This window comes from Apteryx rowi, unplaced genomic scaffold (genome assembly GCF_003343035.1).
Source record: "Apteryx rowi isolate R43461 unplaced genomic scaffold, aptRow1 scaffold_24, whole genome shotgun sequence".
In the NCBI taxonomy this organism is placed as follows: domain Eukaryota; kingdom Metazoa; phylum Chordata; class Aves; order Apterygiformes; family Apterygidae; genus Apteryx; species Apteryx rowi.
The window spans coordinates 3,089,168-3,116,840 of NW_020448752.1; the positions used below are offsets into that span (position 1 = coordinate 3,089,168).

At 46.2% G+C, this 27,673-nt stretch overlaps 3 protein-coding genes across 8 annotated transcripts in view; 1 reads left to right on the top strand and 2 right to left on the bottom strand.

Moving 5' to 3' along the window:
• Position 1: 1 nt before the first annotated feature.
• On the top strand, positions 2 to 3,605 carry PDZD11 (PDZ domain containing 11; the record flags this gene model as incomplete). Its single annotated transcript, XM_026066287.1, has 5 exons — positions 2 to 145; positions 589 to 645; positions 1,001 to 1,099; positions 1,605 to 1,665; positions 2,511 to 3,605. Coding segments are annotated over 5 exons (396 nt in total), but the record flags the coding sequence as incomplete, so codon positions are not given.
• On the bottom strand, positions 3,145 to 11,322 carry LOC112966364 (START domain-containing protein 10-like). 4 transcript variants are annotated; one of them, XR_003253583.1, is made up of 8 exons: positions 7,903 to 8,078; positions 7,319 to 7,466; positions 6,857 to 6,960; positions 6,293 to 6,410; positions 6,097 to 6,149; positions 5,396 to 5,455; positions 4,390 to 4,714; positions 3,145 to 4,165 (listed from the first exon to the last, which is right to left on the bottom strand). XR_003253583.1 is itself a non-coding variant. In XM_026066383.1 (7 exons), exons 1-7 carry the CDS (start codon positions 8,053 to 8,055, stop codon positions 4,640 to 4,642), a joined length of 711 nt encoding a protein of 236 aa, XP_025922168.1. In that variant the 5' UTR covers positions 8,056 to 8,078; the 3' UTR covers positions 3,145 to 4,639. The 4 variants fall into 4 exon arrangements, 3 of the variants coding, with proteins under 3 accessions (XP_025922168.1, XP_025922169.1, XP_025922167.1); XM_026066383.1 differs by having other exon boundaries at positions 3,145 to 4,714; XM_026066384.1 differs by lacking the exons at positions 3,145 to 4,165; positions 4,390 to 4,714; positions 7,903 to 8,078 and adding an exon at positions 11,246 to 11,322 and having other exon boundaries at positions 4,877 to 5,455.
• The window catches only part of LOC112966363 (ras-related protein Rab-6A-like), a 27,552-nt gene continuing 8,872 nt past the window's right edge, over positions 8,994 to 27,673 (bottom strand). For 2 of the 3 annotated variants that reach the window (XM_026066380.1, XM_026066379.1), the window contains 7 exons: positions 26,221 to 26,279; positions 24,392 to 24,445; positions 18,221 to 18,326; positions 17,791 to 17,902; positions 14,487 to 14,580; positions 12,628 to 12,694; positions 8,994 to 11,479 (listed from right to left, as the gene is read on the bottom strand). In XM_026066380.1, the coding sequence (XP_025922165.1) occupies positions 11,415 to 11,479; positions 12,628 to 12,694; positions 14,487 to 14,580; positions 17,791 to 17,902; positions 18,221 to 18,326; positions 24,392 to 24,445; positions 26,221 to 26,279 (557 nt within the window). In that variant the 3' untranslated portion in view covers positions 8,994 to 11,414. Of the gene's footprint in view, positions 11,480 to 12,627; positions 12,695 to 14,486; positions 14,581 to 15,088; positions 15,183 to 17,790; positions 17,903 to 18,220; positions 18,327 to 24,391; positions 24,446 to 26,220; positions 26,280 to 27,673 lie in introns of all 3 variants that reach the window. The other variant, XM_026066381.1, reaches the window with a different exon arrangement.

The window sequence follows — 27,673 nt, forward strand, 5'->3', positions numbered from 1 at the left end:
GGCGGCGGCGGCGGCGACCGGGCCCCGCGGGAGAGGCCGCTCATGGCGCCTTGTCTTGCAGCGGGTTTATCACCCCGACTACAACAACGAGCTGACGCAGTTCTTGCCCCGCACCATCGTCCTCAAGAAGCCCCCCGGGGCGCAGGTGAGCCTCCCCCCCCTCCCTCCCCCTGCCCAAAATGGGGGGACGCAGGGACCCACGGAGGGGCGAGAAGATGGCGGTCGCTGACTGAGGCCGAAGGCCCAGGAGGTCAGGGAGGCGCCTGGTACTTTCCTCCTCTTACTACTTTGGATGGGGTAGGGAGAGGCCTTGCTGCTGCCCTGCTGTGCTGTAAAGGGAGGGGAAGCTTGGTGGGTTGGGCAGAGAACGGCAGTAACTTGTGACATGGATCCACTCAGGGACAGGGAGCAGGGGTGAGCCCTCAGGGTGGGATGGCCATAGCAGAGAGGGACTGTGCTTACACCTCCCGTGGTGATCACTACAGCTGTAACACCTTTGCTCCATCTTAAAGGGACACATTAGCAATGGGGAGGGTGCTGGGCAAAGGGGGTGGTTACACTTCACTGCTAACCTGGCTTTTCACACAGCTGGGCTTCAACATCCGTGGAGGAAAGGCCTCGCAGCTGGGGATCTTCATCTCTAAGGTGTGTCTCTCCTTCTGCCATTCCTTCCCCATGTTCTGTCTGTTCTCTTGCATGTTGCTGAGCCGGCTGGGTGTGTGTGGAGACTGACCTGCCTCTTGCATGAACAGCTCAGGGCTGTGAGCTGCCACTGGCCAGACAGCAGTCACAGTCCCACACCCTTTCCTTACCTGTCCCTGACCCATGACTTGCTGATGCACCCTAGTCCTCATGCTCTCCATCCCCTCCTAGTCCCATGTAAGCGCACTGGATGCAGGCGCCATGGAGAGGCTTGTGGGGCTGGGCTGCGTGCTGAGGGGAGCCACAGCGCTGCCCATGCAGAGGGTCAGTGCTGCTGTGTCTGCTCCTCCGTTTTCAGGTGATCCCCGACTCGGATGCACACAGAGCTGGTCTGCAGGAAGGAGACCAGGTGCTCTCGGTGAACGATGTGGATTTCCAGGACATTGAGCACAGCAAGGTGAGCGCTTCTGCTCTCCAGCTGCTGGAGCAGGGACAGAGGTTGGCCCGGGCCCCAGCATGCTCTCACCTCCTGAGCAGGAGGAYGAGGGCAACACATGTGCCTGCCTTCTCCTTCAGGCCTCACAGCCTGCACCAACTCAGTACCTAACTGGCAACCTGTCACCATTGTCTAACAGTTAGGATGAGGGTGACACAAGCACCTAGATGCCTTCATTGACAACATCAGCAATCTTTTCTCTGTAATTCTCCCCCCACCCCATGTGTAGAGCAGGCAGAGTAATTCACAGTGTGAAGGGCACATATCTAATTTTAAAGAAAGTACCCTCACTGATGAGGAAGAGCAGAGGAATGTTAACCTGGGGGGCCACAAGTCTCTGTGTTCCTCCTGAAACATCTGATATCAGATCCCRTGCAAAACAAGCTGTTGCATTGCGTAGCTGATGCATTGCTCTTACCTCTCCTCCAGCCCACTGTGGTCACCAAGCAACTCTTTCTGCTTTCAGGCTGTGGAGATCCTGAAGACAGCCCGTGAAATCACCATGCGCGTACGTTACTTCCCCTACAGTAAGTGCTTGCTAGCTTTTGAGTGCAGYGGGCCAGCAGTATTCCTCCTTGGGAAGCAGACTGCCATGCATCCCTGCCGATTCCACCTAAACTTAGCTGTTTTGAGTCTAAGGTCATATGCAGTGTCGAACTAGCAGCCTGCAGATCAGAAAGGGGGCTAGACTTTGATTTGGGCTTGAGGACAGCTACCAAGTCAAACCAGTAAGGAATGGCTTCAGCTACCCACATACAAACTTGTAGAGCAGGGTTTAGCAAAGCAGTGCTAACAGCTAGAATGACTGCTTATGAAAGTGTTAATTTTAGAGCTGCAGAAGGAGCTACTTATCCTTAAAGAACACACGAGTTAGCTCTGTCACTAATAGAACCATGCTGATGGTGGACACTGCTTGTAGTTTTATCCCTCCCTTTGGATGTTCAAATTGTGTGTGTCGGGGGGGGGGGAATGGCCAAATTATTAACTCCAGGTTTCTGCACCCATAAAGTTTGGCAATAAGGAGGGGAGCAGCAAAAAAAAGTCTAAGAAGTCAAGCCAAACACATATTCTTTGTAAAAATGGAAACTGACCCTTGGATGAAAGTGAAAAAAGTAGAAGTATGGAGCAAGGGAAGAGAAGACTTTAAAACATGCTTTTCTTATAAATGCTTTAAGAGAACTTGAAATGACTGGCTGGGATGCTAACATACTATTTTAAAGCCAGCTGCTGTCCAGGAGAGTAACAAGCACTGCATCTATTTAAGGAGGTGTAAACAGAATTCATGTTTTCCTGTAACATTTTGGCTGACTTCCCCCACCATTGGTGACCGCTTCTCCTGCCCTTTCAGCCTTGCCATCTCTTTCCCTTCCAGATTATCAGAGACAGAAGGAAAGAACTGTTCACTAATAAACAGCTGCCTGCTGGGGCCTCTCCAGAGTGGCTGTGCTGCAAAACAGCCTCTACTACCTTTCCTCAACATCCAAGATGACACATCAAGTTTCAGCTGTCACTGGAGGTACAGCTGTCCTGTTGGCTGCATGGGCATCAGCTCTGCTTCCTGCTTGGAGGGACACTACAGAGTCTTAATTATCTGGAAGATGGATGGAGCTTTAGTCTGCACTCCTTGAATTAGGTCTTGAAACAAGCTGATGGTGCTGATGTGGAAATGGGTCCTGGAGGGCAGCATCTTTAGTGAGACCTGTGTTTCTATTCTAGTAGGACTTATTTTCAAAGAGTGCTCTGCTGGTTCTGGATCCAACCCTTGCTTCTAAGGTGTAAGGCCAAGAATGTCCAAGTGTGCTCAAGCAGAGCATGGCCATAGTTTCCCAGGGATCAGCCGGTTCGTTTCCTTTCTGGTGACACAAAATCCTTTCCCTCTCCACTGTCCTACCTCTGCTCTAGACTACTGGGTTTGTTGGGATTCCAGGAAGAGGAGTAAAATCCAGTCAAACTCAAAGCACATCTCTAGCCGTTCTGCACTGCTCTACCAAGACATTGCGTTTGTACCTCTTTGCTGTTTAGCAGCCCCCACGTTAGTGGACCGGGATGCTTGCAGCATGTTTCTAAACTGTCTGCTGTGGACACTTGGCAAGGTTCCTTCTGCTGCACTGCTTGTGTTCAAAGGTTTCACCTGCTGGAGCTGCTTCCTTCACTTGGTGCAGCCCTGCCTGTCCCCTTCACAAGCAGAACTCCTCCCCTTTCCCTGTTCCTTGCACACCTTATCTTCTGCTGGGGCAATTCACCCACCTGCTATTAAATTGGTCAGGTGGTGGCTGTTCTACACAGAAAAGAGAAAGCCTGCTGTGCCCTGTGCTGGGAGAGCACAGATGAAAGAAGAGACTAGTTATCAGCAAAGCTGGGTGCAAACGCAGGGGGGTTTAGCATATGTGATCAGAACAGCCCTTGCTCTGGCCTTCTATGCAGTGTTTTCCATTTGCCTGTAATTGAAATAAAACTAGTACAGCAACTGGACTTCATCTTATTCCCAGAGTCCCTGGGGAGGGTTGTATTTGTCATCGCTGTCAGTGCTACCCAGAAGAAATGCACAGAGCATAGCTGAAGCAAGGACCAGCTTCGCTTGCCCCTGCAGCCTGTAGGAGGAATGGGCTGGACCCTTGCCAGCTGTCCTGTCTCTGTTATAAGGGCATTTTCCCACCATAACCAGTGGTTCAGGTCAGCCCCGGATGAGCATGGAGTGGCATTTTAACACTGCCAGAAAGAACAGCAGCTGCAAAGGAGGCTTTTGTCTGTTTGTGGGGGCACTAACTTGAGATAGCTAAGAGCAGCAGCCCTAACCTAGCCAGGTTAGCCTTAATGCACAACATGGGGCAGAAAGCTGAGCCAGGCTGAAGTAGAATTAAAGACAAATAATAACTATATTTTTCTGCCAGAAAAATAAGCACCCAGGAAACCTTATTTGTAACACATTGAGGAGGTAAGATAAGAGCTCTTCTGTAGAGACAGGCGTGTGGGTCTCACACAACATTCACCTCTAATCTCACACCATTCTCCCAGCATTTACATGTTCTGTGGGGAAGGAAGACACCCTGATTACAGAAGGGCAACATTTCACACTATGTCCTCGTTTTGCCCATCTGTTGCGCCCAGACTTGCTGGGCTGAAGGCTCCATGAGCAGTCCCTGGCCCCAAAGCTAGGCCCTGCGCTCTGCTGCCTGGTGGGGAACACGGCAAACAAACGCGTGTGTCAAGCTCCTGGCACACGACCGTACTGCTGAGGAGCTAAGAGGTACCTTGAACACTGTCTCAGAGGGGACTGGAAATAGAGGCCTGCCATCTCTGTCAGCGTTCAAGCTGTTCATCCTGCCCCAGAGGGGACCCTCTGCAGTAGCTCCAGGAAGATCRGCTGTGGCTCCGGCAGCTGCCTCTCTCTGCCGTTACTCAGCAGGTCAGATGCTCTCTCAGGCACCACGCTGCCCCCATGACTGTCTTGCTGTGGGCTAATAGGAATGAGTGGATTCCTTCTCAAGACACATTCATGCCTTAGATATCTTGATTGACCAAGCAGTAATATGGTTTGCACTGCTCACTAGAGTCCATGTCATCCTTCTTCCTGAACTGGAAGGAAAGACTGGATTAATTATCGATTCTTGCAGGGAAAATAGCAGGTCCAACAACATCAGATTTTTTTTAGCTGCTCACAGAGGCAGTCACGTGCATTGGAACAGCCTTAGCTTGTCAATGAATAACTCTCCGGTCAATAAAGAAGTCAGCCAGAAGTACTGCAGGTAACTTGATCTTTTGGAGCAACAGTAGGAGCCCCAGAACAAGCTGTATTGTGTTAAGGCACAGCAGATTACACCTGAGAAATGTACTGTACAACTCCTTTCCCTGAGCATCACACAGTCAGGACAGCACAGGCAGCCCGTGCGCTCCTGGCCCCGTTCAGTCTCTGCACTGAACGGGCCCAGTGCGCTAGGATCCACAGAGTCACTTCATGAGAGGAAAAGCTACCACCCCAGAGATCTTTTGTTTTTTTTTTTTAAATGGTCCCCTACCCCTCCTTTTGACATAAAGCACACACGTGAGCCTGAGCAGCATCACGTGGCGTTCCTTCCCACAGCAACGGGAGCAGCATCAGTTCTCCGAGCCACTGTGGTCGCCCCTCTCTTCCTTCACTTCAGACAGGCCGCTCTCATCTATGTTCTCCAGCGAGGCGGCACGCTGGAGCACCAGCTCCGACAGCGCCAAGGGAGGAAGCTTGTTCTGCTCAGGATACAGCCAGGGTTTCATGCTTACATCGTGCTGCTGCTTCCAGGCAGGATACTTCACACAGGCCTTGTGCAATTTCTTCAACATCTGATCAGAAACAGGGAAACAGAGGGGAAAATCCACCATGGAAGCTTAAAAGAGGTCTAGGCACATTTCCCATCTAGCCAGTACTAACACCTGATCCATTTCTTTAGTGGTGGCTTAAGAAAGGGCTTGGGGCCCAATACAGAATAGGGCAGGACAGTTAAACTCCTTTATGGGACCATCTTCTGTTTGCCTAGACCCCCCCAAAGACACCAGCTGCTTTAGGAAGCGTGAAATGAAGACTTCCCACACAACATCAACTAGGGACTGACATCCTCTGCCACTCTCTGTCCTGCTGTGACACCAGAGACCCCGTCAAGCACAGCTCTGCCACTCAGTTCAGGAGCTCCAAAAGCTACTGAGCCTCTAGATCCGGTTCAGACGGGGCATGAACAGTGGGGATAAGGCAGATCATTGTGCAGATGTGGACCAGAATTGTGCTATTATTCACTTCCTGCTGGTTTCGGAAGTGAATCAGCTGTGGGACTGGTAAGGCCGACATAACACAACACCGCACCAGAGATTAGCTAAAACGCTCATTTCTAGTGCAGCCCTGCCACAGAGGGAGGCCCATCCTCTGCAGCCCTTTGCTCCAGCCACAAGGCTGGGACTTGGCACATGCACACTGGAAACGCTCTACTCACCCGTGGTGCTAGGTACTGGGAAGCTTTATTTACAACCCACTTTGGCAATGACCCTAATATATTGAGGGGGAAAAGCAGAAGTTAGTGCGCCAGAAAGTAGCTGTGCTCCTACCAACCACCCAGCAGCCCCCGCAGCAGGCATTAACATCAATGCACACCAAAGAGGGGCTGGAATAGAGAAGTGCTGCAGACTTACCTTTTGGATCCACCTGAGCCAGGTAAGTCAGACTGCAGCTGCTGGGCCCAGTTGAATGCACCAGGTATCCCGTTAAGAGAGATACCGCCCTCACGAGATCCTTGCGTGGAGGATATTTCTGTGCAGACACATTAGACAGTCAGATACCACCTTCCATCTTCCCTGATCTCTCCCTCCCTCAGCTCTAGCACTGAATACGCAGGGCAAACAGACTAGGCTAGAGGCACAGATGAGGCGCCTCAAGATGAGGGCTTGTAAAGGAATTACACAGCTACCTGGCTAGATGCTTTGGAAGTCCTAATACAACCCAGATGCAGGCAGGATCTTGCTGTCTACAGATATCCTGCTGCACTGTGAGAGGATGGCACTGAGCAGGTGTAGCTCAGCTATAAGGGAGCCAGTCATATCCTATTCAACAGGCCATCCTGACTCCTAATCCAGGAGAATTCATGCAGCTGGTGACTAACCAACACTAGGATGACATTTTTGCCCTGCACAGGACTGTCCAGTCCCTGTGATCGCTGAAACTAGACGGCCATCCAGTCCAGCCTGCTCTTCACTCACCGGGTGTTTGACAGAGAAGTTGATGATGGCATGATATCCATCCTGAACCTGCCAGGATCGCAGTGTCACCACATCCCTGTTCTTTAAGGGCTTCGGGCACCGCCCTGGACAAAGAAGAGAGAAAACCGCTTTAACTTCCTGAGCAAAACGTGGGGTCCGCATGGACCTGCAGTCACTCCACAGACTTCTACTTTGCCCGAGCGTCCTCCTTTAGCTCACTTAGTGATCTCACTGTATCCTACAAGCAGCACCTCTCCCACCCCTTACCAGCCCAACCAGTGCTAACTGACTCCTGTAGCAGAGGCCATAAGGGGTGTCTTGGACCCCGAATGTATTTCTCCCACCAGGAAGACCAGCCAGGGCGGGCCTCCCTTCAAGAGGAGACAAGATTCTGGTCAAAGAGGGTCAGTCCCATCTCCTGCCGCCCTCAGCCAGCCCAAGCAGCCCCCAGCCCTCACTCACAGGCATAGTAGCCCACGTCCGCGTTGGCAGCCACCTGGGCGATGTCGTGCGTGTCAATGACGTTGGTGTCCCATTTCCGGCGATACTCGATGTCGTGCAGCACGTCGTACACCGTCTCCGCCGGCACGTCGGGGATGTCGATGCGGCACTGCGGGCGGGAGCGTCGAAGGATGGGGACGCGCTCTCCCGCCCCGCGACCCTCCTTGGTGGGGAAGGGGCGACTCCGTCCCCGCGGAAGCGGCTCCGCTCCGGCAGGGAAGCGGATCAGCCAAGCTGGAAAGCCCCTTCGCGCCCCTGGCATGCTCCACGCTCCCATTCCCGAAACACGGCAAGAGCGAATAGGAGGAAGAGGCTCACCAAGGGCCCGGAGGGGAGATCCCGTCACACCGCTCATCCCGGAGAGCGAAGAGAGAGCAGAGGAAGAGAAACAGAGCCACCAGCCCCGCCGCCTGCCCCCGGGCCGGGGCCCCGGCGAGGCGAGAGGCGGCTCGGCCGCCGCCCCGCTGCCGCCCGCCCCGGAGGAAGCGGCCCGCGGCCCTGAGGCGCCTCGACGGCCCCGCCGCGGCGCGGCCCCACCGCCCCACCTTGAGCCGGTGCACGTCGGAGCCCGGCGGCGGCGCCTGGATGCAGACGGCGAGGCCGTCGCGGCCGTAGCAGCTCTGCCAGCCGCTGTCGCCCTCGCACTGCTGCCGGAAGGCGAGGAAAGCGGCGGCGTCGGGCACCCGCGCCGGCTCCATGCGGCGGCGCCGCCCTCTGCCCACCGCCGCCGGCGCCCTGCGCGCTCTGCGTAGGCGGCGCGGCCCTGCCCACGTCCCCGCCCACGTCCCCGCGCAGCGCCCGTCGTGAATACCGCCCCCCGAGAATACCGCCCCCCGTAACAGGTGCTCAGATCCCCCCCCGGGCTCCGCCTCCTTCCCCGCAGCCGCCAATCAGCGAGAGAGCTGGGGCAGGTGGGGGCGCCGCCGCCCGCGGATTGGCCGCCGTGAGTCCGGCAGGCTTCAACGGATTGGATTCGCCGGAAACGGCGGTCGCGCTCTGATTGGCGGGTTTCAAAAATCAGTGGGGGCGCAACGGTCTCGCGGCGGCCCCGGCCGCGCCTCGCATTGGCCAGGGCGGGGGGAACGCCGTGCGCGCCACGTGGGCGCAGCGGCGCGAGCAGCTGCCGGGAGGGCGGGGCCGGAAGTGACGACAGCAACATGGAAACGCGAGTTCCGCCGCTCGCGGCGGGGTTGGGGCGGAGGCGCCGCGGACCCCTGCGCTGCGGCTCCCCGGACGGGCTCTAACTCCTGGTGCCCCTCGGAAAGGCCGCCGTGCTTCCCCCTTCAGAACCGAGAATTAATTACCGTGCAAAATGCTTCGAATCCCAGTAACTAGCAAAAATTCCTCTGCCGAGATTTTTCTGGCTAATTCATAAAAACAAAGGAACAGGGCAGCACTAGAACTGAGGTTATGGGCACAATTCCTGGACCAGTGCTCATTGAGCACGTTACCGAGCGCAGTAAGTGAAGCCCAAAAGACCTTCCCTTCTCACTTTTTTCACTGCCAGAGAAATGCTTAAATCTGATAAACCCATTCTTCTTCTCCAAATACGCTACAGGGGACAGAGGCTTCTTAAATACCAGTAAAGCAAGCAAAGGCGGCATAAGCTTCCTCTTCTGAAGGAGGACAGAGAAGGTGTTGGTGAAATAACTTTATTTAGTGTGATACACGGCTGTGGTCAGACAGTCCATATTCATATTAATAGTCACACTTACTTGGCTAACAGCTAGGAGACAGCAGGGCCAGAGACACACACTCAATATTATACACATCCATAGAGAAGACAGTGGGAAGTGAACTATTTTATTTCACTAGTTACCCCCCCCCATTATTAAGGTCTCCCCTCCCCCCCCACTTCCCTCCCACCAAAGTCCAGTGACTCAGAACAATACGACAGCAGTGGCAGGGCACATCTGCCTGTGAGAAGGGGACGGCAAAACCTGTTCTACGGCAGACACAGACACACTGACAGAACATCAGCAATTCCCACACAACAGGGAGTATGTACAGAGGAGGGGACTGAACTTCCCACCGGTGTGAGGTTCAAGGGACTCCGACTACGCCAACTATTTTGGGTGAGAAGGGGGTGGGGGTGGGGGGGGACACTCCAGAGTGAAATGGGAAACATCCCAGCTTCCTCCTGCAGGCCAGCTCACATGGAGAGGAAGGGGCAAGGCTCTCAAGAACAAGAGGTAAGTCACCTGCAGATAAGTAACTTAGAGCAAACAAGTCACCATGGCCGGAGAGCAGCTCTGGCACCACGCAAGCGGATGCTCCTCCGGCGAGGACTGCCAGCCGCCAGGTCGTTACAAGAGCGGCAGTTCCTTCCCCGCTATGCAAGCTCTGCAGGCTTCAAAGTGCACACAGCTAAGTCAGTGACCCACAAGGCATTCTGCTGGGGGAATGTCATTAACCTACCAAATGCTGTTGCCCCCATTTGCACTCTTCACACTGCACTGTCCCTTCCCATCCCACCAGTATTCGCCTGTCAGCATGACATAGGCCAGGTGATCAGAAGAACAGTGAATGGCTTAGAACCATCTTACCTATTTTTTCTCCTGTCAATGGAGAAACCTATTGACTTCTGGTTGGGACAGATGGACAAAAAGACCTCCACTACAGTTTCTGAAGAGTTCTGTTAAAGCAGTTAGAAACTAGGGGTATAGAGCAGGGGGAAGATCAAAGTATTCCTGAAACTTAGAGGTTGAGAAATGACTACAAAAATCACTTCAGCAGTGTACATTCCTCTACCCCCAAGTCTGATAATAAATCCATGTTACTACTCATCTCAGTTTTGGCAATGTTACAGCTTTAACACTATTCCAAAAGTGAAATGGCTACTACATGTGCCCCCTCACCCCCCAAGTCTACTACCAGAAGCAAGTAGCTATGATCTGGTGTATGATTTCATTAAGCAGCAACCTAGATATGAAAGTAAAACAGCTGTCACTGACATTCGATCTGCTGTAGCTCTCCTGCTTCATGTGACCAAACTCCCAGCCTATGTGAAGAGGAACAGGAGAAGAAAGAACAGGAAAGGAACCTGAACAGCACCAATGATGCCCAGGGCAGATATTGCCACTGTAGTGAGGAATTCCAGGGGATTGTTTGCCTTTGCTATCAGCGGATAGGACCTAGGTCCCCACAGACTGCCCTAAGGATCTCTTCCCACTCAACCTCATGCTGCAAAGCCTCTGCACCCTCTTCTTTCCCCACACCTGATAGCCAACATTCACCAAGCACCAACATCCTCAGGGAAGATGGGAAGAAATTCCAATTGAAGAGAGTGACCTGTGGGATGTCTCTGCCACAGGAACGGGAGCAACAAGGCCCAAGCTATCAGAGTCGGGGGGTTTCCAGTGCTGTGTGTCACATGAGGGGCTGAGTGTAGGGCAAACCTTAGAAGTGATGAGCAAGAGTTAGCCAAGACCATCCACAGAAAGGAGAGACTGAGCAGCTAGTATTGTGCGCGCCCTGCAGGAAGCAAAGCCTAGAAATAGATCACCTGCGCTGTCAAAAAAAAGGCAAGGCCAAGTCAAACTGTGACTAGTCGAAAAGGAGTAGCCTTTAAAAAGAGGAAGTAGGGATGTAGGACAGAAAGACATTGCTGGAGTGGACAGGGAAGTAGTTAAGATGCAAGGCAATAAGGAAGGGGGAAAAGCCCACCCCCAAACTTTGCTTTTGTTTTCCCTAACTTGGTGGCTTTTTCATTGCATTCACAAAAAGATATATCTGAGCAGACAGGCTCAAAGTGGGGAGAGGGGAAAGAGACAGAGAAAGAGAGAGAAAGTGAGAGTGTGTAAAGGGCACTACAGTGCCAAAGTGCAACAACATAAAAAAAAATAAAAATAAAAGACAGGACACTCATTCTGCACTCAGGGCTCATACCATGCAGTAAGAGGGGCGGCCGGGGCTGCTCCCCACCAGTAAACAGGGAGTTCACTCGCTTAGTAGATTGGTTTTTCAGCCCACAAAGTAGGTTTGCCTAGCCAATGAGCAGTGATGTTCTTCAGTGAGACTGGCCGGTTGGGGAATGTGCTGCTACACAATGGGCCTGTTAGCAGGAGCAACCACTCTCCGTTACTGGCTGCTCAGGAGGTTTCTCTAGTTTGATGTCAATCACTGGAGGAGACAAGTTAAGGAAGTCACCTGGTTCAAGAGAAAACAAGTAGAGAATAGGGAAAGTGATCAACTTAGCCTTTTTGGGGTGCCAAAGACAGACACAGGCTTCATACAGAGAGAAGCTAGGCTGACCGCTTCCAAACAAAAAGTGTACAGACATTTATATGCCATCCAAACATGACTTTAAACCCAGCCTTGATGATGCTGGCCATAACATTTGGAAGAGCCGATAGCGCTAATTTCTTTAAGGGTGAGGCAGAACTGAAGGGTCAGTTGCACTCGCCATTTCTGATACTGGCTGAACTGCTTCAAACAGCACCTGTTCCTCCTGCTCCAGCCTTCAGCTTGGCATATTTTGCCAATTGTTAATTTAGAACCAGCTGCATTTGGAAGTATGGATGCTATAGACTTCACCTAGCCTTTTATACAGGCAGAATATGGCAGATTGCTAGCACAGTCAGCTGTGTGCTCTATTACTAGAGGCATGCAGCATGTAAACCACTGCAGGTGCATTCAGTGGTTACAATGACAGCTGTCCTGTGAAGATTACTACTGCCAGAAGTCATGGATCCTGCTTCTTGGCCTGTTTAGAGTTGGTATAAAAATTAACAAAAAAAGCAAAACAAAACTGAGCTTAACAGATTCTGTTAACAGTTAAAACCAATGTAGTAATTTCTCTGCTACAATTCTGAAAAGTTTGTCAGCTGTCCCATTCTTGACAAGGGCAGATGCTCCAGCAGAGCAGCACATATGTTGCCTGAAGAGGATGATTAGTAATACCAGTGGACTGGGTATGTCAAGACCATTTAGAGGACAGTTCATTCTGCACACAAGATAGCCCTGTGCAAAGGGAGGAAAATACCAAGGCATTTTGAAGCTATGCAAATGTTGTCCTTAAGTGGACAAGCTTAAGGGGAGAAAGCAAAACTTGCCCTTGCAGTTTATAACTGCAAGGGCACAAGTAGGGTCTTAATTTATATCCATAGGTAAGCACCACACTATACAAGCTGTTCCAGCCATGTGTCTGCAAAACCCCAACGTTGCCCACATCCACAATGTGCCAAAAAGTCAGCAAGTCCAACCTGACAAAAAGGTAATAGCCAAATCCTACAAGAACAGGAAAGTTACTGAAAAGAAAGCAAGGATACTGTCTTCTTTGCTCTTCTCTGGTGTGCTGTCCATCCCAGGCAAAGCAGCAGCCACACGACGGAAAAGCTGAAAAGTAACAACAGGTAAACAGAATGCTTATCAGAAAGAATGCATGTCAAAAAATAGCTTTACAAGAGAACTTAGAGTCGGACTTTTACAGACTTGTTACATGGGCATTTTAGCAAGCAAAGCAATGATCAGCAAATGCCATGAGAATTCTACTCAAGATATTTGGGTAGATACCTGAGATATACTCAAGATATTCTACCCAAGGTCGATAACAAAATGATTAAGTTACCAAATGCCTACAAAACATGCAGTTTTATTTTATCTGTTGCTACTTAACCGAACATGGCATTTTTCTTTATTAATAATGGTTGTTCTAGGAATACACAGAACAGTTCCCTCCTGCGCTCAGTAAGCATGTCAGAGGCTGCAATTTACCATTTCCAGCCTCAGCAACATTACACTGCACAGCCCAGGAGTTCTGATAAGCAGCCTTGCAACAGACTGGAAGTTTAACAGTAAGTTTAAGAATAACCTAGTTTTTTAAAGCCCACCCTTTAAGTCCTGCTTCAAAACAGTCATCTATAAGCAGAACGGCTGGCTTAAGTGAGCTGCATCTAAGCTATGAAGGATTTGCTAGAGCTAGGAAGGACTATCATATCCCCGTATAAAACAGACAATGCTTTTGCATAATTTTTCAAGTCGATGCCTAGAGCTCCTCCTGCTGACACTAATGCAGCAGCGAACACAAATCAGATAATGCTAGACAAGTCTGGTAGACAGAGCTGTAGAAAGATGTATTTTTACTTAAAAAAAAACTAGAGGAAGGAGACTGACTAGTGCCAGCCAGTGACAATCTTTCTCAAAGTACTTTGGCAAGGGCTTATCATCCACCTCTCCAAATTGTATTACATGGAAAATCAAGCCATTGAGGTACCAGCAAGGCCCTGCAGTTAATGTCTTCCCTCAGCACCTTTAGTCACAGAAGTTCTCACCGCCAACACCCACATGGCAAATAAAGCGACAGTAAGTCAGAACCAAAGATTAAGCTGAATTATATCCATAGGCATTTAAAAACACTCCCCCTCACAACTAAACTTCCCAATGCCATTGGGATGACCTCCTAACCAGCTGGCGTGCTGCAAACTGTTAAGGTCATATCCCAGTGGGGTAACTTCCTGACACCAGTAGTACTTAAGCTCCCTGCAAATCTTTGGGCCCTGCAGCTGCCTTATTCCCCAGATTCTGCCATGCTTCAGAACAATGCTTCCTGAACTAACGGGGAGTGGGATCACAAGCTCTTAGCAAGAAGCAATGGGCACAAATTGAAACACAAGAAACTGATCACCAATTTGAAGTCTACGATCTCCAGAGGTCCCTTCCAACCTCAACTATTCTGTAGTTCTATGTTTTTTCTGTCAGGTTTGAAAACAGAACCAGGAACTTCTATGCTGGTGCATCAGCATACGCTATTAGCCTAACTGCTGTCAACACTGATTTTAGAAAACACTGCATTAACGGTTAACAAAAGCAAAGGGAATGTACAAAATTATGTTTGACATGCTGCACTATATAGTGACATTCCTATCCCTCAGCAAATTCCATTTTTAGATTCTCCTTCAAGGTAGGTTAAGTTTGCTTAGCTTTAACAAGGTACCACAGACTTGACAGGAAAGAAGCTTCCACTAGATAAAGAAGCAGCACTAGTCATTAGGCAAGAAGAATCTCAGGGTCTGACAAAGACAACAGGTAAATATCTGATGGAGCATGAACCGTAAGCAGAAACTTATTCTCTGCCTATGGAGCAGTGAAGTACAGATTTACTGATCTTTAAAACATAACATAGATCTACCTGTTTCACATTGTATCCAGTCTTTGCACTGGTCTCAATAAACATCACATTCAGCTCTTTGGCTCTTTGTTCACCTTCTTCTGTAGTGATTTGCCTGGACAAAGGTGCAAACAGAAGCAGAAAGACAGAAGGGAAGGACAGGAAGAATTAGAGATATTTGTGATTGAGATGCTTTCCAATGGAGAGCCTCTTCACCACCCGTTACAAGAGTGCATAATCTACAAGCAGAGACCTCAGGACCTCTGAGCTTTTAAGATCCCCAGGTTCCTCATTAGGTTCCAGCTAGGGAGGAAACAACCTCAGGTAAGTAGTTCAGGGATCACCAGGCCTATGACCACTAATAAAGGATCATCAGCACAGGATGAAGTTTGTGTAGTACCTTTGAATCTCATTCACAGCATCCTCAAGGGAAAAGAGGAATCCCCATTAGCTGCACCTGATGCAAAAAGCAGTTCCCCAAAAGTCAACAGGAGGGAACTCCATGAGGTTACGAAAGATGTCCGAAAGGCTCCAGCAGCAAGTACAGTGCAACAGCAAGTACTATGCTGCTGCTTGCAAGAAAGCACCTGCAAATGCATCTCTGATCAATACCCTGTACATACCTGTTTCACATTATATCCTGCTTTAGCACTGGTTTCAATATACATCATATTCAGTTCTTGGGCTTTTATCTCACCCTCCTCTATAGAAACCTGTCTACAGCAATGAGAACAAATCACAGAAAAGAAAAAACAAAACAAAGAAATAGTCCAAAAATGATAAAAAGAAAAAAATGTAGAAAAAACAGCAACCAACTAAAGCAACATTAGCAGGAAAGCTAAACTTAACAGGCTGCACCAAATAAAAACAGTGCTATTAGCAGTTCAACTCTTCAGCCATGTTTGACAGTAGAACTGAACTTCCCTCATCACTTGTTTTTCACCGCAGGATGAAGGGTTTCCTGTAGGCTCTATTCAATTTCAGAAAACGTGATCAATCTCAGACTGATCTGTGGTTTTGTCCAGTCTTAAAAGGCCCGGTATTTCGGCTTGTCACAAATCTCTTAAAAGCAAGAATTCACAGCCAAGACAAGGAGGCTTCTTTCAGTGATAGCTTGTGCTGACCAGCACAGCTGAATATACACCCTAACTCTTAATTCTAGGCTAGTCCAGGACTACTGTCACCTACATTAAAGTTCTACAACAGGAATTTCTGCTGCCACATGAACTCCAACTGTAGCTATGATGCAAACAAGTTTCTAGTTGCCTTATTCTTATGACAAGGCTGTCCTGCGCACACACACTATTTCTGTACCATCAAAAAACAATCTAAAGCAGCAATTATCCCATTGGGTTTTTCAGTTCCAGAAGAAACAGGAGTTTTTTAGAAATTAGAAAGCCTCAAATCTAACCTCCAGATCAGTCAGTTAGGAAGCTGGAGTTATTTGCAGCTCCCAGTATGGCATAAGAGATGCTAACTGGCCAGCATACAGAGCTGTCTTAAGTAGAACAGCTTCTCAAATTTTGCTCAGTTGCTTTTACAAGCTGATTTTGCAAGCTGACCAGACTGCTCTGAATTCTTGCCACCTGGATTTCTTAATCCAAGCCATCTATACACATTTACCTATCTGTGAAGCTCTGAGCACCAAGTTTTCCCAAAATTTCTGAAGTGCACTGCACAGTTAGAATGGCCTCCACTGGAACTGGGGAAAGCCAAACAGTTATCAATACTGAAGTGGTCCAGCCGGTAGACAAAAAACACATCTCTAAGCATCAGCAGCACAAAGACCACACGGCATTCAATATCTAACCTCATTTTTCTTCCGCTTACTCAAACCACATACCAGTAATAGAACTGTCTATACTTTTCCTGCTAGGCACAGCAAACTGAAAACTAACAGCATGGCTTGTACACAGGCAAAGGATGAAGAACAACTCCTGATACCAATTTGTGCAGCCAAAGATGCTGCATATTGTCTCTCAAGTGAGCATTTGGGCAACACCAAAACCACAGGGGACAAACAGGTCACAGCACATTTTGAAGCAAAATTTACACATCAGGAGTAAAATAAGGTTTAGAATTTAAAATGTGACAGCACCCAACGAGAAAACAGGTAGATCCCTATTAGGTCCATCGTGCCAAGAAGCAGAGTAAACAAACTGGCAACTCAGGTATTAGCGCAAAATTTTTTTGATAAAACTTTTAGATTCCATCTGTAAGGCTTTTCAGACTGTTTTTTGGTCAGAAGTGTGTCATGAACTGCCAAAGGTTAGGCTTTTGATTTTATAAGAGTATTTAACTGTGAGATCCAAGTGTTTCCCATTTCTGCCTTTTTTACATGATTTCTTTTGTGACAGTTAAAAATACCCATTGCTTCAATGCTTCGTACGTTCTACAGATTAAACAGTACAGTTTAGAGTAACTGACATATCTGAAATGATTCAGTTCAAAGTACTGAATTTGTAAGGAACTGTGTGGCTTATTCTCATCATTCCTTTGCTGTTACTGAAGCTAACCACTAATATGAAGACTACTTCTTATCTACACTATTTCTAATGTCCTCATAAAGAATGAAAATCTCTGAAAACAATATAAAAAGTTCTACTAATTCAACAGTCAAGAGAAGAACTTGAAATAGAAATGCAGAAATGCAAATCTCTGGTCTTCTAAGAAGCTATTACAATGCTTACATTGGTTGTAGTAATATTGTAGGATTAAGTTTTAAAACTAAAATGCTTTATGACATCTCAAAACATTGAATCTCTGTGGTTTTAAGAATTTAATTTACTTTTTCCATCTCTTGGGGAAATCTGTTTTCACTAATCTAGTTTCACACTTCCACAGTATCACTGTTTATGCTACATGTGACATGAAGTTTATGCTCAGAGGGAAACCTTCTAGAGGCATACTACTAAAATCTCATGCTGTATCTTATAACAAGAGAAAACTTCACTATAATCTTTCAGATTTGCACATGCAGAGAGTCTCATGTAAATACGACTATGGAAAAAAGGCAGATTTCCTTGCTTTTGAAGATATCTTTTTGGTTTTATCTCAGCACAAAAAGAAAAATTAGACAAGATACACTGTGAAAAAGATGGCACAGAGATACTTAATTTAAGTAAAAGGAAAATTTTTAGGTGGGTTTGTTTTATCCCAAACTATTTGTAGAATAACAAAGCAGAATAATTTTGCATATTCTGACATCAGAAATCTGAATATCATTACAAGCTATTTATGCTCCTTGCTTTTGAAGTCAGACAAGGCAGCCAGTTCCCCGCTTTTACTGGTCATGGCAGCAAGGCCACCAGTTCCCCATCATTACCTCTTGTCTGCCAGATCGGTTTTATTCCCCACCAACATGATGATGACATCACTTCCTCGCTCTGTTCGAACATCATCAATCCACTTGGAGGTTTGCTGGAAAGAATTCAAGTCTGTAGGGGAAAAACAAATTGAGAATGCTGAGGATAAAACTTCTTCCAGGTGAGGGAGAATGCTTATGAAACTGGCCATGCCTGTATCCATGTGTTTCTCCAAGTCTTCCCACACCACATATAAACAACCCACAAATTGTTTCTACCCAGACAGAAAAATAGGGTGAAGAAAGGAAAAAAACAAAAAAACAAAAAAACCCACCCCACAATCCAACTGTTTCTAATGTTAATTATCTTTCTGCAGAACTTCTGGCTGTAACATACCAGTTCCGCTTACATGTAGTATTTCAAATAATGAGACACCAAAGCATCACTCACTTGTAATGTCATAGACTACCACAGCAATGGTGGAGTCGCGGATGTAGCTGGGAATGAGACTGCGGAATCGCTCCTGGCCTGCTGTGTCCCAAAGCTGCAGCCGAACCTGCTGGTACCAGGCCAGGGAGAGCAGAGAGACAGCAAGAGAGAAAAGAAAGGAGGAAACTGTCCTTTAGAGAAAAGGCCATTTCTAGAATTCACTGTATGCAGCTCAATCTGAGAAGCTGAGACTGACCTTGTAAACTTGCTCCCAAATATCCAAAGAGCACAGAAGCTGGCTTTGCTGGTTTTCAGTTTATAGAAAACACGTTTTAATGACCTCCTTTGTTTGCCTAGGGATTCTGCCATTCCCCCAGTCACCACATCCCAAAGAGCTCTACATTATGGCTGCTACCCAGTTATCGCTGCTAGTGGCAGCTAACGAGCAATATGTACTGAGTTGGTCTTCTTTACCCAGGACTATGCATGGTGTCTCCACAGTACTCCCAACCTACGTAGTCTCAAATCAAAGCTCTCTAGGCAATTCCCACAAGACAGACATGCAGTTTCCTCAACACAGACACCAAGTAGTGAAACAGCATCCAGAAGGTGGTAATGGGGATTTGCACACAAGATTAAGGCAATCAATAACTTAAGCTGTAGCAGAAACAAAAGCAAATGCTGCAAACTGCAGGCCACATGTGACACAAAGGGCATTGGATGCCGCCCTTTCAGATAAGCACAAGAATCAGAAACAAGCATCAAATTCTATGAGAAAGAGATGCAGCTTGATCTCCAGCACCAGAGCTATGCCCAAAACACAAATTGAGCTATTATATGATAGCTCTAAAGTCCGTTTTTCTTCCTCTTCTTTCACCTATCTTCTAATCCATATGAACATCTTGTGCATATATTGAAGTAATAACAATCATTTTGTCCACACAATGCTGGGACTTGCCTATTTGAAACAGAAATGGTCAAAAAATACCCAGTTACCACAACGAATGCTAAACAAAAGCTTTTAACAATGAGCAATCGGGATTGATACCATTTCCTTCCAGGTTATCATTCCACACAGCTGGCTGTACAAGTAGCGCTACACAGTCAGAAAGCAAGGTTGCTACTGACATTCTCAGTGGCCACAAGGGTAGATATTCATTCCCAAAATAATCCAGCTGGATTATATGAATTAAGTTAGAAGTTCTCACAAAGCTACTCGCTCAGCAATGAGGGATAACAGCTTTTTCAGTTTAGAACATCTGTTCCATGGGAGCTTGCAGAAGACTGGCTACAAGGGAGAAAGTAGTTTAGGAAGGACCAACAGTTATTTTGCTTAGAAGAGAAATTTAAAACAGAAGCTGGACAGAGTACATGTCTGCAAAGCATCCTGCTACAAGCGCATTCAAAACAACATGGTATCTACATCAGGACATCCACACTGCTGCCATCAGCGTTCAGTACAATTAGGGCTTATAGTTGAAGCAATTAGCTCCTATGAATTGTTCTCTTCATTTTGGAGACTACCTTGATTACATTACCAAGAATTGGGGCTCTTCAGTACCCCAGGAAAATGCAGGGCAATGAACTCCTAGCACTTGGACAATATTACACCAGTGCGGGCAGATCAGATCGGGAATAACAGCTTTAGGCTCTTGCTTCTGGACGCCACAACGAGCTACCACAGAGTCCCGAGACATTGCTGCTTCACCAGCCTATTCACCCAGAAAGTTTACCTAGCTGGTAGTTTAAATGCTCCAAGCTTCAGACTCACGATCAAAAAATGCAACTAAAGGAAGTATTACAGACTTGGTGGAAGATTGATGATCTTGTTGTAGTGAAGGGTACCACTGTTTGAGGGAAACCATTCAGCTAGTCTGGAGGTACTGCGAAGGCATCCCTGAAGGGACCTAAGAAGGAAAGTTAGCTGCAATATTCCTGTAGCCTCCGGTTTCTAGAAGTCCAAGTTGTTGTGCAGCCATTTTTTGGAGAGGAAGAGAAAAATACAACCCTCTTGCTAATGACAACACTGATCTGGAAAGACGAGAAGTTCTCAATCAAGCACTAATATGAACTCACTCAGAAATCAGCACACAAGGTAACTTGTTCTGCAAGGGGCCAAGTTGCAGTATGCCTCACCATTTTTCTTTCTGTAGCCAACTAATACTTCAAAATGCCCAGCAGGTTAACACAAGCAATTTTTCTTCTTCTTCTCAGCCCACCATGTACTAGCTAACAGTTTCTCTCTACTAGTTAAGAGCATCTTGGCTGGCACTTAAGTATGTCATATGGAGCTGTCACTATTTTACCCTGCCATGATGCTGACCAGCATTAACTTATAAGAGACTGTTGAGATTCCCGAATACAGTGACTACTAAAAGACAATGCATATATGCAGCTCTTTACAGTGGTAAAGAAAATTAAATGTGTATTCCTAATATTAGTAGTGTTCACCATTATCATCACCTCAGAAGTACACAAGCATGTTTCTTCACAAACACAAGAGATTTAAAAGTCTCTCACTGGCTAAGAAGAAGAAAAATTAAATTATCTGAAAAGATTAGACTATTACCAAGGCATGATGAGATCATCTATCACTAAATCATTTCTGATAGGTCTGCAAACTTAAGAACAGCCTGGAATGTGATAGATTCTTCAACCTGCCTGTGTAAATAGCATCCTTTACCCATCCCAACAGGGGGACAAAAAAAGTGCCAGCTTCTGCAGCCTGCCACTCTGTCTCATTTAGATCTGTTCCCAAAATAAGCCATCATGTGCACATCTCGTTGCTCCTCAAACCCCGAACAGATCACTTCAGTTTTATATTTTTATTTTGTACCAAACCAGAAATCCTCCCGAGACAAGTACTTAAGCTACAGGACTGGAATTTCAAAGACCATTTAATTATTTGCCTTCTCTGCATAAGAGACATGGTAACAGAACTTTGTTATTACCTATTAAACATTTCTATTTAGCAAAGTGCAATAAAACCCAGATCTGTAAAAACTCAGTATAATCTAGAGTTTGTGACAGAACAGAAGCAAGCCAGATGTTTTTCATCTGTGCTATGTTCTTTACTTGGACTTTGTCTACACAGTATTGGCTCACTGGTTTAAATCCTGCGCACATATTTATGCTGACACTGTAGCTTAACTGAAAAAGCCAGATCAAGTGGAAACAATAACAAGGAGTTATAATGAAATAATTATTATATTCGTATTGCATTTTATACTAAAACTCTCTGGACAAGAGTTACAGAGAAGTAGCCTCTAAGTTTGTTCATTCTTTAGAAGTTATGGTAAGTATAAACTTGTCTCTTCTATTTCAGAAGCTCTCTGGTGGCTCATATGAACAGCAAGCTCTCATCTTCAATGAAATGGAAGTCCTGAATCCTCACAAGCTTCTAAGTAGCTTTTATTTAAATAGGTGTTGTACTGTTTTACATAGTATGACAATGTTTCATTATTTTGGCATCTGTTGTTGCTACTTTTATTAATTCTCTAGTTATCCAGAACAGAGGAAATTTTCATTTCAAAGTTTTAAAAAACAGAAAAAGTAAATACCTTTACAAAGGCTACCAATCACTGAGGACATACAAGAAGATATAAACCCAATTCACCTACCTGACAATCCTCTGCACGTCACTTCCAGTTTGAGCTTCGAGCGGACAAGAGATTTCCCAGTTTCTATGTCATGGAATGCAGTTACTATTGGGTGTGGGGTAAGATGCTCAGCTACTTCCCTTCAGTAAAAGCAGATCCATCCGTGAAATACCTACAGTCCTGGGGCAGAGGGCCTATCTTAGCTCCTTTCAGAAAACAGCCTTTTCTGAAAACACCACCACTTCCAGTGCGTAAAAGGCACATGTTAACAGCAAGGCCTCTGCAGACACCCAGGCTCAATACCTACTTGTAATGTCAAAGACAATGACAGCCACAGCAGAGTCACGGATGTAGCTGGGAATGAGGCTGCGGAACCTCTCCTGGCCGGCTGTATCCCACAGCTGCAGCCTGATCTGGGAAACGGAAAAGTGTAGGGGAAGAGAGAAGGGAAAGAGCAGGAAAATGGAAAACAAAACCAAAACTCAAGTGAAATAAAAAGAAAAAAATTGCAAGGCAAAAATAACCCAACAAAAGGAAAGTTAAAATGGAACAGAAGTATGAAAAGAGCCGACGATACTTCTAACACCATCCTTGTGGTAGCCTCAGCCTAACATGTCAGAGAAACCTCCCTCCCTCCACAAGCCCATTAATCCATCTCGCACACACATGAACAAGCTTCTCTGTTTCAACAGAAAAGCAAGATATTCCTAACATATCTTCTAACACCAGCCACTGAAGGAAACCAGCATGCATACCTACCTCAGTGCATCCTGCCACGTCAGGATTCCAGCTAAAATGATTACACAAGCAGACTGCAGCCTATGTCTAGCTAGACTGTAATTGTAAAGACTAGATCACCCAGCTACTAATTAATCTGCTGGAAAGCCTCATGTGAAGTGCTGAAACATAACAGTGAGGTACAAGACAGGACAGCAAACATCCTCTAGATGAGTTTAAGCAAAAAATAAGCCTAACGAGCCTGAGAAGGTACTGCGACACAGACCAGAAAGTACTATTCAGCCTTTCAAAACTGAGATTGTAGCTGTGACACCAAACTGTCAGCCTGACAGCCAGGAGTGAGGATGGGGCTTCTCATGGCTCCAATTCACTTAGTGCCATAGCTCCCATTGCACTAGCAAAGTGCTGTAAATGACGCACTCACAACTGCAGTCTATGGGAGTCCGCTCAGAGCTGATTTTGAAGAACTCAACTCCACACGTATTTGTTCCTTCTGCTGTCTAGCATGTGCTACCCGAGTCGTATTTAGAGCCGGGTGAGCTGGCATGGGTGTATTTTTAAGGGAGGGAGGTACATCAGATGTGCCAAAGTATACACTACAGGCTTATTCTTCATCTCAAGCATGATAGTCAAAGTCTATGGTAAAATACAGCACTAGCCATATCTGAGAAATTACTTTAGTGTCTGAATTTTCTTAGCTTCTATGCTGGTATTTCTCCTTCATCTATGTTCAGGACCTCTGTTATTCAACAGGCTTTATGGGCTCTACTGGACCACTTAAATAGTGAAGAAGGCTAATAGTATACCGGACATTTGAAAGAGAAGGATATTTTCTGGAAGGCAGGTCAGTGGGTGACCTACACAACCATAAGAGGTCAAGACTACCCTTGAGAATTATGGACTACTGAAAATAACATACAGGTATTCCGACTTGCCTTCACAGGTGTCAAGCAGCATTCCCAAGATGTTTTTTTTCTTCTTCTACTACTGCTAGCACAGTTGGAGAACATTATCAAAGTAGTTTCTTCCATTCAAAGATTAAGCAAGGTCTTTTCTAACAGTGAATCACTGGTAAGATGGCAGAGAAGCAATCAGAAAACCCACCATACTCACTGGGCTGAGACTTCTTCTGAAGCAACACACTCAAAGCGACACAAAGAACTTGCATCACACTTCTGACCTCCAAACAGTTTCATCCTTAGCCAATAGTAAAACTAGCAAAAAGGCAAGTACTAGTGAACATGAACTAATGAAAAGACAAATACTGAAAGACAGAAGAGAGGGATGCAAGGGGTCTCTTTATGCAAAAAGGAATCTCACGCAAGCTAAATCCAAAATTGCTTTATTAACAATAAGCCAAAATTGCGTTACTGACTGAACCTTTTTACAAGGAGGAACTCTGCCATCACCGGTAATCTTGAATTATTTCAGAACTCAGAACTACCTTGGGCCTATTCAGACCCACTTATACTGACAAACCCAGAGGCAGAACTGCAAATCCTGCGAGCAAACTATGTCTGTGGTACATATAGCAGACAGCCCACTCCCCTGTGACACGGACATTAGCTTGCCCCAATTTTGCATGAAAGGTTTTGACTTCATTCTAGAAGTATCAAATATTACTAAGTACCAGAAAACAGGAGACTGGGTCAATGATTTGATTCAAACACAAGAAAAGCATTCACACAGCAAGAATTAACTGCCTGAGGAGTCCGGTGTCTCAAAGGCTGTCCCTCTGAAGGCTGCTGTGGGATTTCAACAGCCATTGGAGGAACAGCCAGGCAAAACAGCATGCACAGCAACTGCTGCTCCCATGACTGCAGTTGCCATGCTATCACACAGATGCCTCACTTACCGTGCGATCTTCAAGATACATTGTTTTTGACAGGAAATCAATTCCAATGGTTGCCTGAAAAGAAAAAAAGCATTAGTAACTGCAACTTGCCTTCCATACCTGCAAATCAGATCTCTCTATGCAATCTCTCAAAAATGTTCACAAACTCACAGTTAAGCTCTTCAAGTCATTTCCCTTCAATGCAGTTAACAAAAAACAAGCAATATGGGTATTGGCACCATCTTCAGTTCACATCACTCCTCAAACACTTCTCAACTGCATAAGATCCTTTGAGTTTCTGATTTTACCTCTCAAACATTCATGCACCTTAACAAAGATCATATCAGAACTGCCATCTCCCTCCAGTCTACAGCAGTTCAGTCTAGTAAGAATTCTGTTAGAAATAACCAAAAGGTAGAGCAAATGTTATTTTGAATACTGCTGAGAAATTACATGTATAAATTGTGGGTGACTGCATTGAGACCTAAAAAGTGATGTTTATTCAGGGCTTTTCAGTTGAGAATGAGCTTTCCTTTCAGTGAGATTCAGAGGCTTCATTTCCCAGACAGCTCTTTGCAAGTCTCCTCCCCTTCACATTCCCAATGCTGTAAAGCAATTTGGTACAGAGACGTTTGGAGTAATCTACTAAGTTAGATGTATTAAACATTTCCCTGGCACTTAAACCAAGCAGGTGTCCTAGTTCATCATAACTCAGGGAGAGAAGACAGGATACTGAAGTAACAGATTTAAGTGTAGTATTTTAGGGGCCTTCTATATCTGGCATTATGAACAAACAGACAGCATATACACTGCTCTGGAAGGCCTCCGTCAGAACACAAATCTCTTAAGATTAGAAGAGACCAGAACAGTCAATTTCTGTAGCTAGTACTAATTTCTAGGAGCCTTACTTTCTGGAGTCAGGACACAATTTACAACAACTACAACTAGATAAAAACACAAGAGCACCTTAAAGTCAGAAAGCAGAAGAGGATCCAGTTTCACTGAATGACTTATTCTCTAGACACCCATCTTATCTTCCTTTTCCTCTATTTGCAGCCTAAAATTATTCCAGTTTAAAAACAGTAACTCCTTCTGGCCTGAATTAACAGAGAACACCACAGTCTCATCTTCCTGGAAGCTAGTTCATATTTCCTTGAAGCTACTTCATATTTTCTTGAAATACCCAACACTTTCAATGCAACTAACTCCTCACAAAATCCTCAGGTTCTGTGATTACTCCAATTCTGTATTCAGCCGTCTTACATATCTTTAGCTTTTAATCTGAAGGCTCCTCATCCCTACCCTACTCACACTCTGTCAGAATTTCTCTTTTTTTTTTTTCTATCTATAGCATTTTATGTAAAAAAAAAAAAAAAAAAAAAAACAAAATCTATGCCGACATCTTGCATATTTATCTATGCACTCTGGGCCCAACCATTACTATATAAATGGAAAAAGTCTACAAAGACTCTAGAGACCAAGAAGCATACGAGCACAGTTCATCTGTTACTGTGTTTCCTGACACTTGTGCATCCGTCTTCAGTCTTGACCATCACCTTGTGATCCAACCCCCATAAATCAATGGCTTCTTTAGCCTTTCTACTCAAGATTCTCACATATCCAGACAGCATCTCAGTCTTGATGCTTTTCTCTACACTACATATCCTCACATCATACTAGATGCTTGGGCTTAATCATAAAGTCTCATCTCCATTTCAAGGCACATTACAACCTCACATATGATATTGAATTGACATCTCATGGAGAAATGTGTTTGCCCCTAGTTAAATGCATATATTTTAATGGTGGGGAGTAGATTTACCTCTTTTTAAAAAAAGACTACCACATACCTGGTAAGTATTGTCGAAACTGTCATACATAAACCTGGTGATCAGGGAGGTTTTCCCAACTACAAAAGAAGAGAAAAATTACTTTCAAGCAGCAGTGGGGGGTGGAGGGGGGAGCACTGCTTTGGGAGGGGCACTGTGGTAGCACAGTTCATAACAATGAAGTTTCCCATCTAAAGCTATTTCCCAGCTACTCCCTCCTGTGAAATAACTAGCTAAGAAATTCATTCACAAAATGATAGGAGTGTACTAAGCCAAATTAAAGTAGGTCAAAAATTAATCATGATGAAAACTTGGTCTGTAATTTAGGTGTGTTGCGATGTACATGAAAAGAAATTATTTGTTTGCTCTTTCTTTGAGCAAGCAATACATCTGTTTTGTTTTTTACATTTGATACTTATAAAATCACCAAGTCTAAGACCTCTAGCTACAAAACAAAGATGATGATGATGGTCTGGACACTATTTAGCTACCTCTGACTGGATAGGAAAGCAATGTTTAAGATGTAGATCCTTTCTTCAAAACAAGATTTTAGAGACTGAGTAAACTTTGATGACTTGCCTAAAAGCTTTAAATCTTTGTCTGCAAATATTATCAAGAGGCACAGAACAAGAAATGGGGACCAAAGATAAGATCCCTGTATTTCTCTCCAGGTTGGAGGAAGCCAAGAAAAATTCAAAGGACATGGATGGAAGAGAACATGGAAAATGAATAAATTGCCCAGAAAGGTTGTGAAATTGTAATCACTGGAGAGGGTTAAAAACGGGTCAGACAAATGTCTACCAGGAGCAAAGCTGATCCTGCCCTGACAAGGCAGGTGAATTAGATGACTTCTGGAAATCCCTTTCTGTCCTACAGTTCTGTGATTAAGTAGTAGGTAAATAGTAAGAGATCTAAAAGAGAGTCACAAAGCAAAGGAGACTGCCATTTCAAGGAAAATATACAATTCATCCTTATATTATGAGGGCAGGGAAACAAACGGGAGTCAACCTTCAAGTAAAAGACAAAACAGAAGAGGGAACACAAAAGGGGGGGCAACAACCATTCTACAAAAACAGTACTGCTTTACCATTTATTTTTTCCTTTCCAGTACATGCCATGCACACAGTGAGCAGAATAGGATATAAAAAGAGGTACAACGTAATGGGCTGCAGCAGCAGCGTAAGAGCCAGCGCATTCCTCCAAGCCTCGGGAACGCACACCTGCCTGGACTGGGCCCTGCAAAGCCCCTGCATCCGCCCAGCACGGCTCCCGGCGGCGCACTGCAGGCGAGCCTTGGGAGGAGGCCCGGCCGGCTCCACCACCGCCCCCGGCGCACGCAGCCAGCCGGGCCCGCAGGCCGGGGGAGCGGCGGGGCCGGCACGGCCTGTGCTGCGCCTGCCGGCGGGCGAAGGGGCCAACGCGGCGCTCGCCAGGCCCCTAGCGCCCGGCTGCGGGCAGGCGCCCTTCCCGCGGC

What these genes read in the sequence shown, in the direction of transcription:
- LOC112966364 (XM_026066382.1), bottom strand. Translation starts at nt 8,055, where the DNA reads ATGGAGCCGGCGCGGGTGCCCGACGCCGCCGCTTTCCTCGCCTTCCGG. An exon ending in GGCTCAGGTGGATCCAAAAG is followed by an intron (nt 6,150 to 6,292) that starts GTAAGTCTGCAG and finishes TCAATATATTAG; the next exon opens with GGTCATTGCCAAAGTGGGTT. An exon ending in CCCAGTACCTAGCACCACGG is followed by an intron (nt 5,456 to 6,096) that starts GTGAGTAGAGCG and finishes GTTTCTGATCAG; the next exon opens with ATGTTGAAGAAATTGCACAA.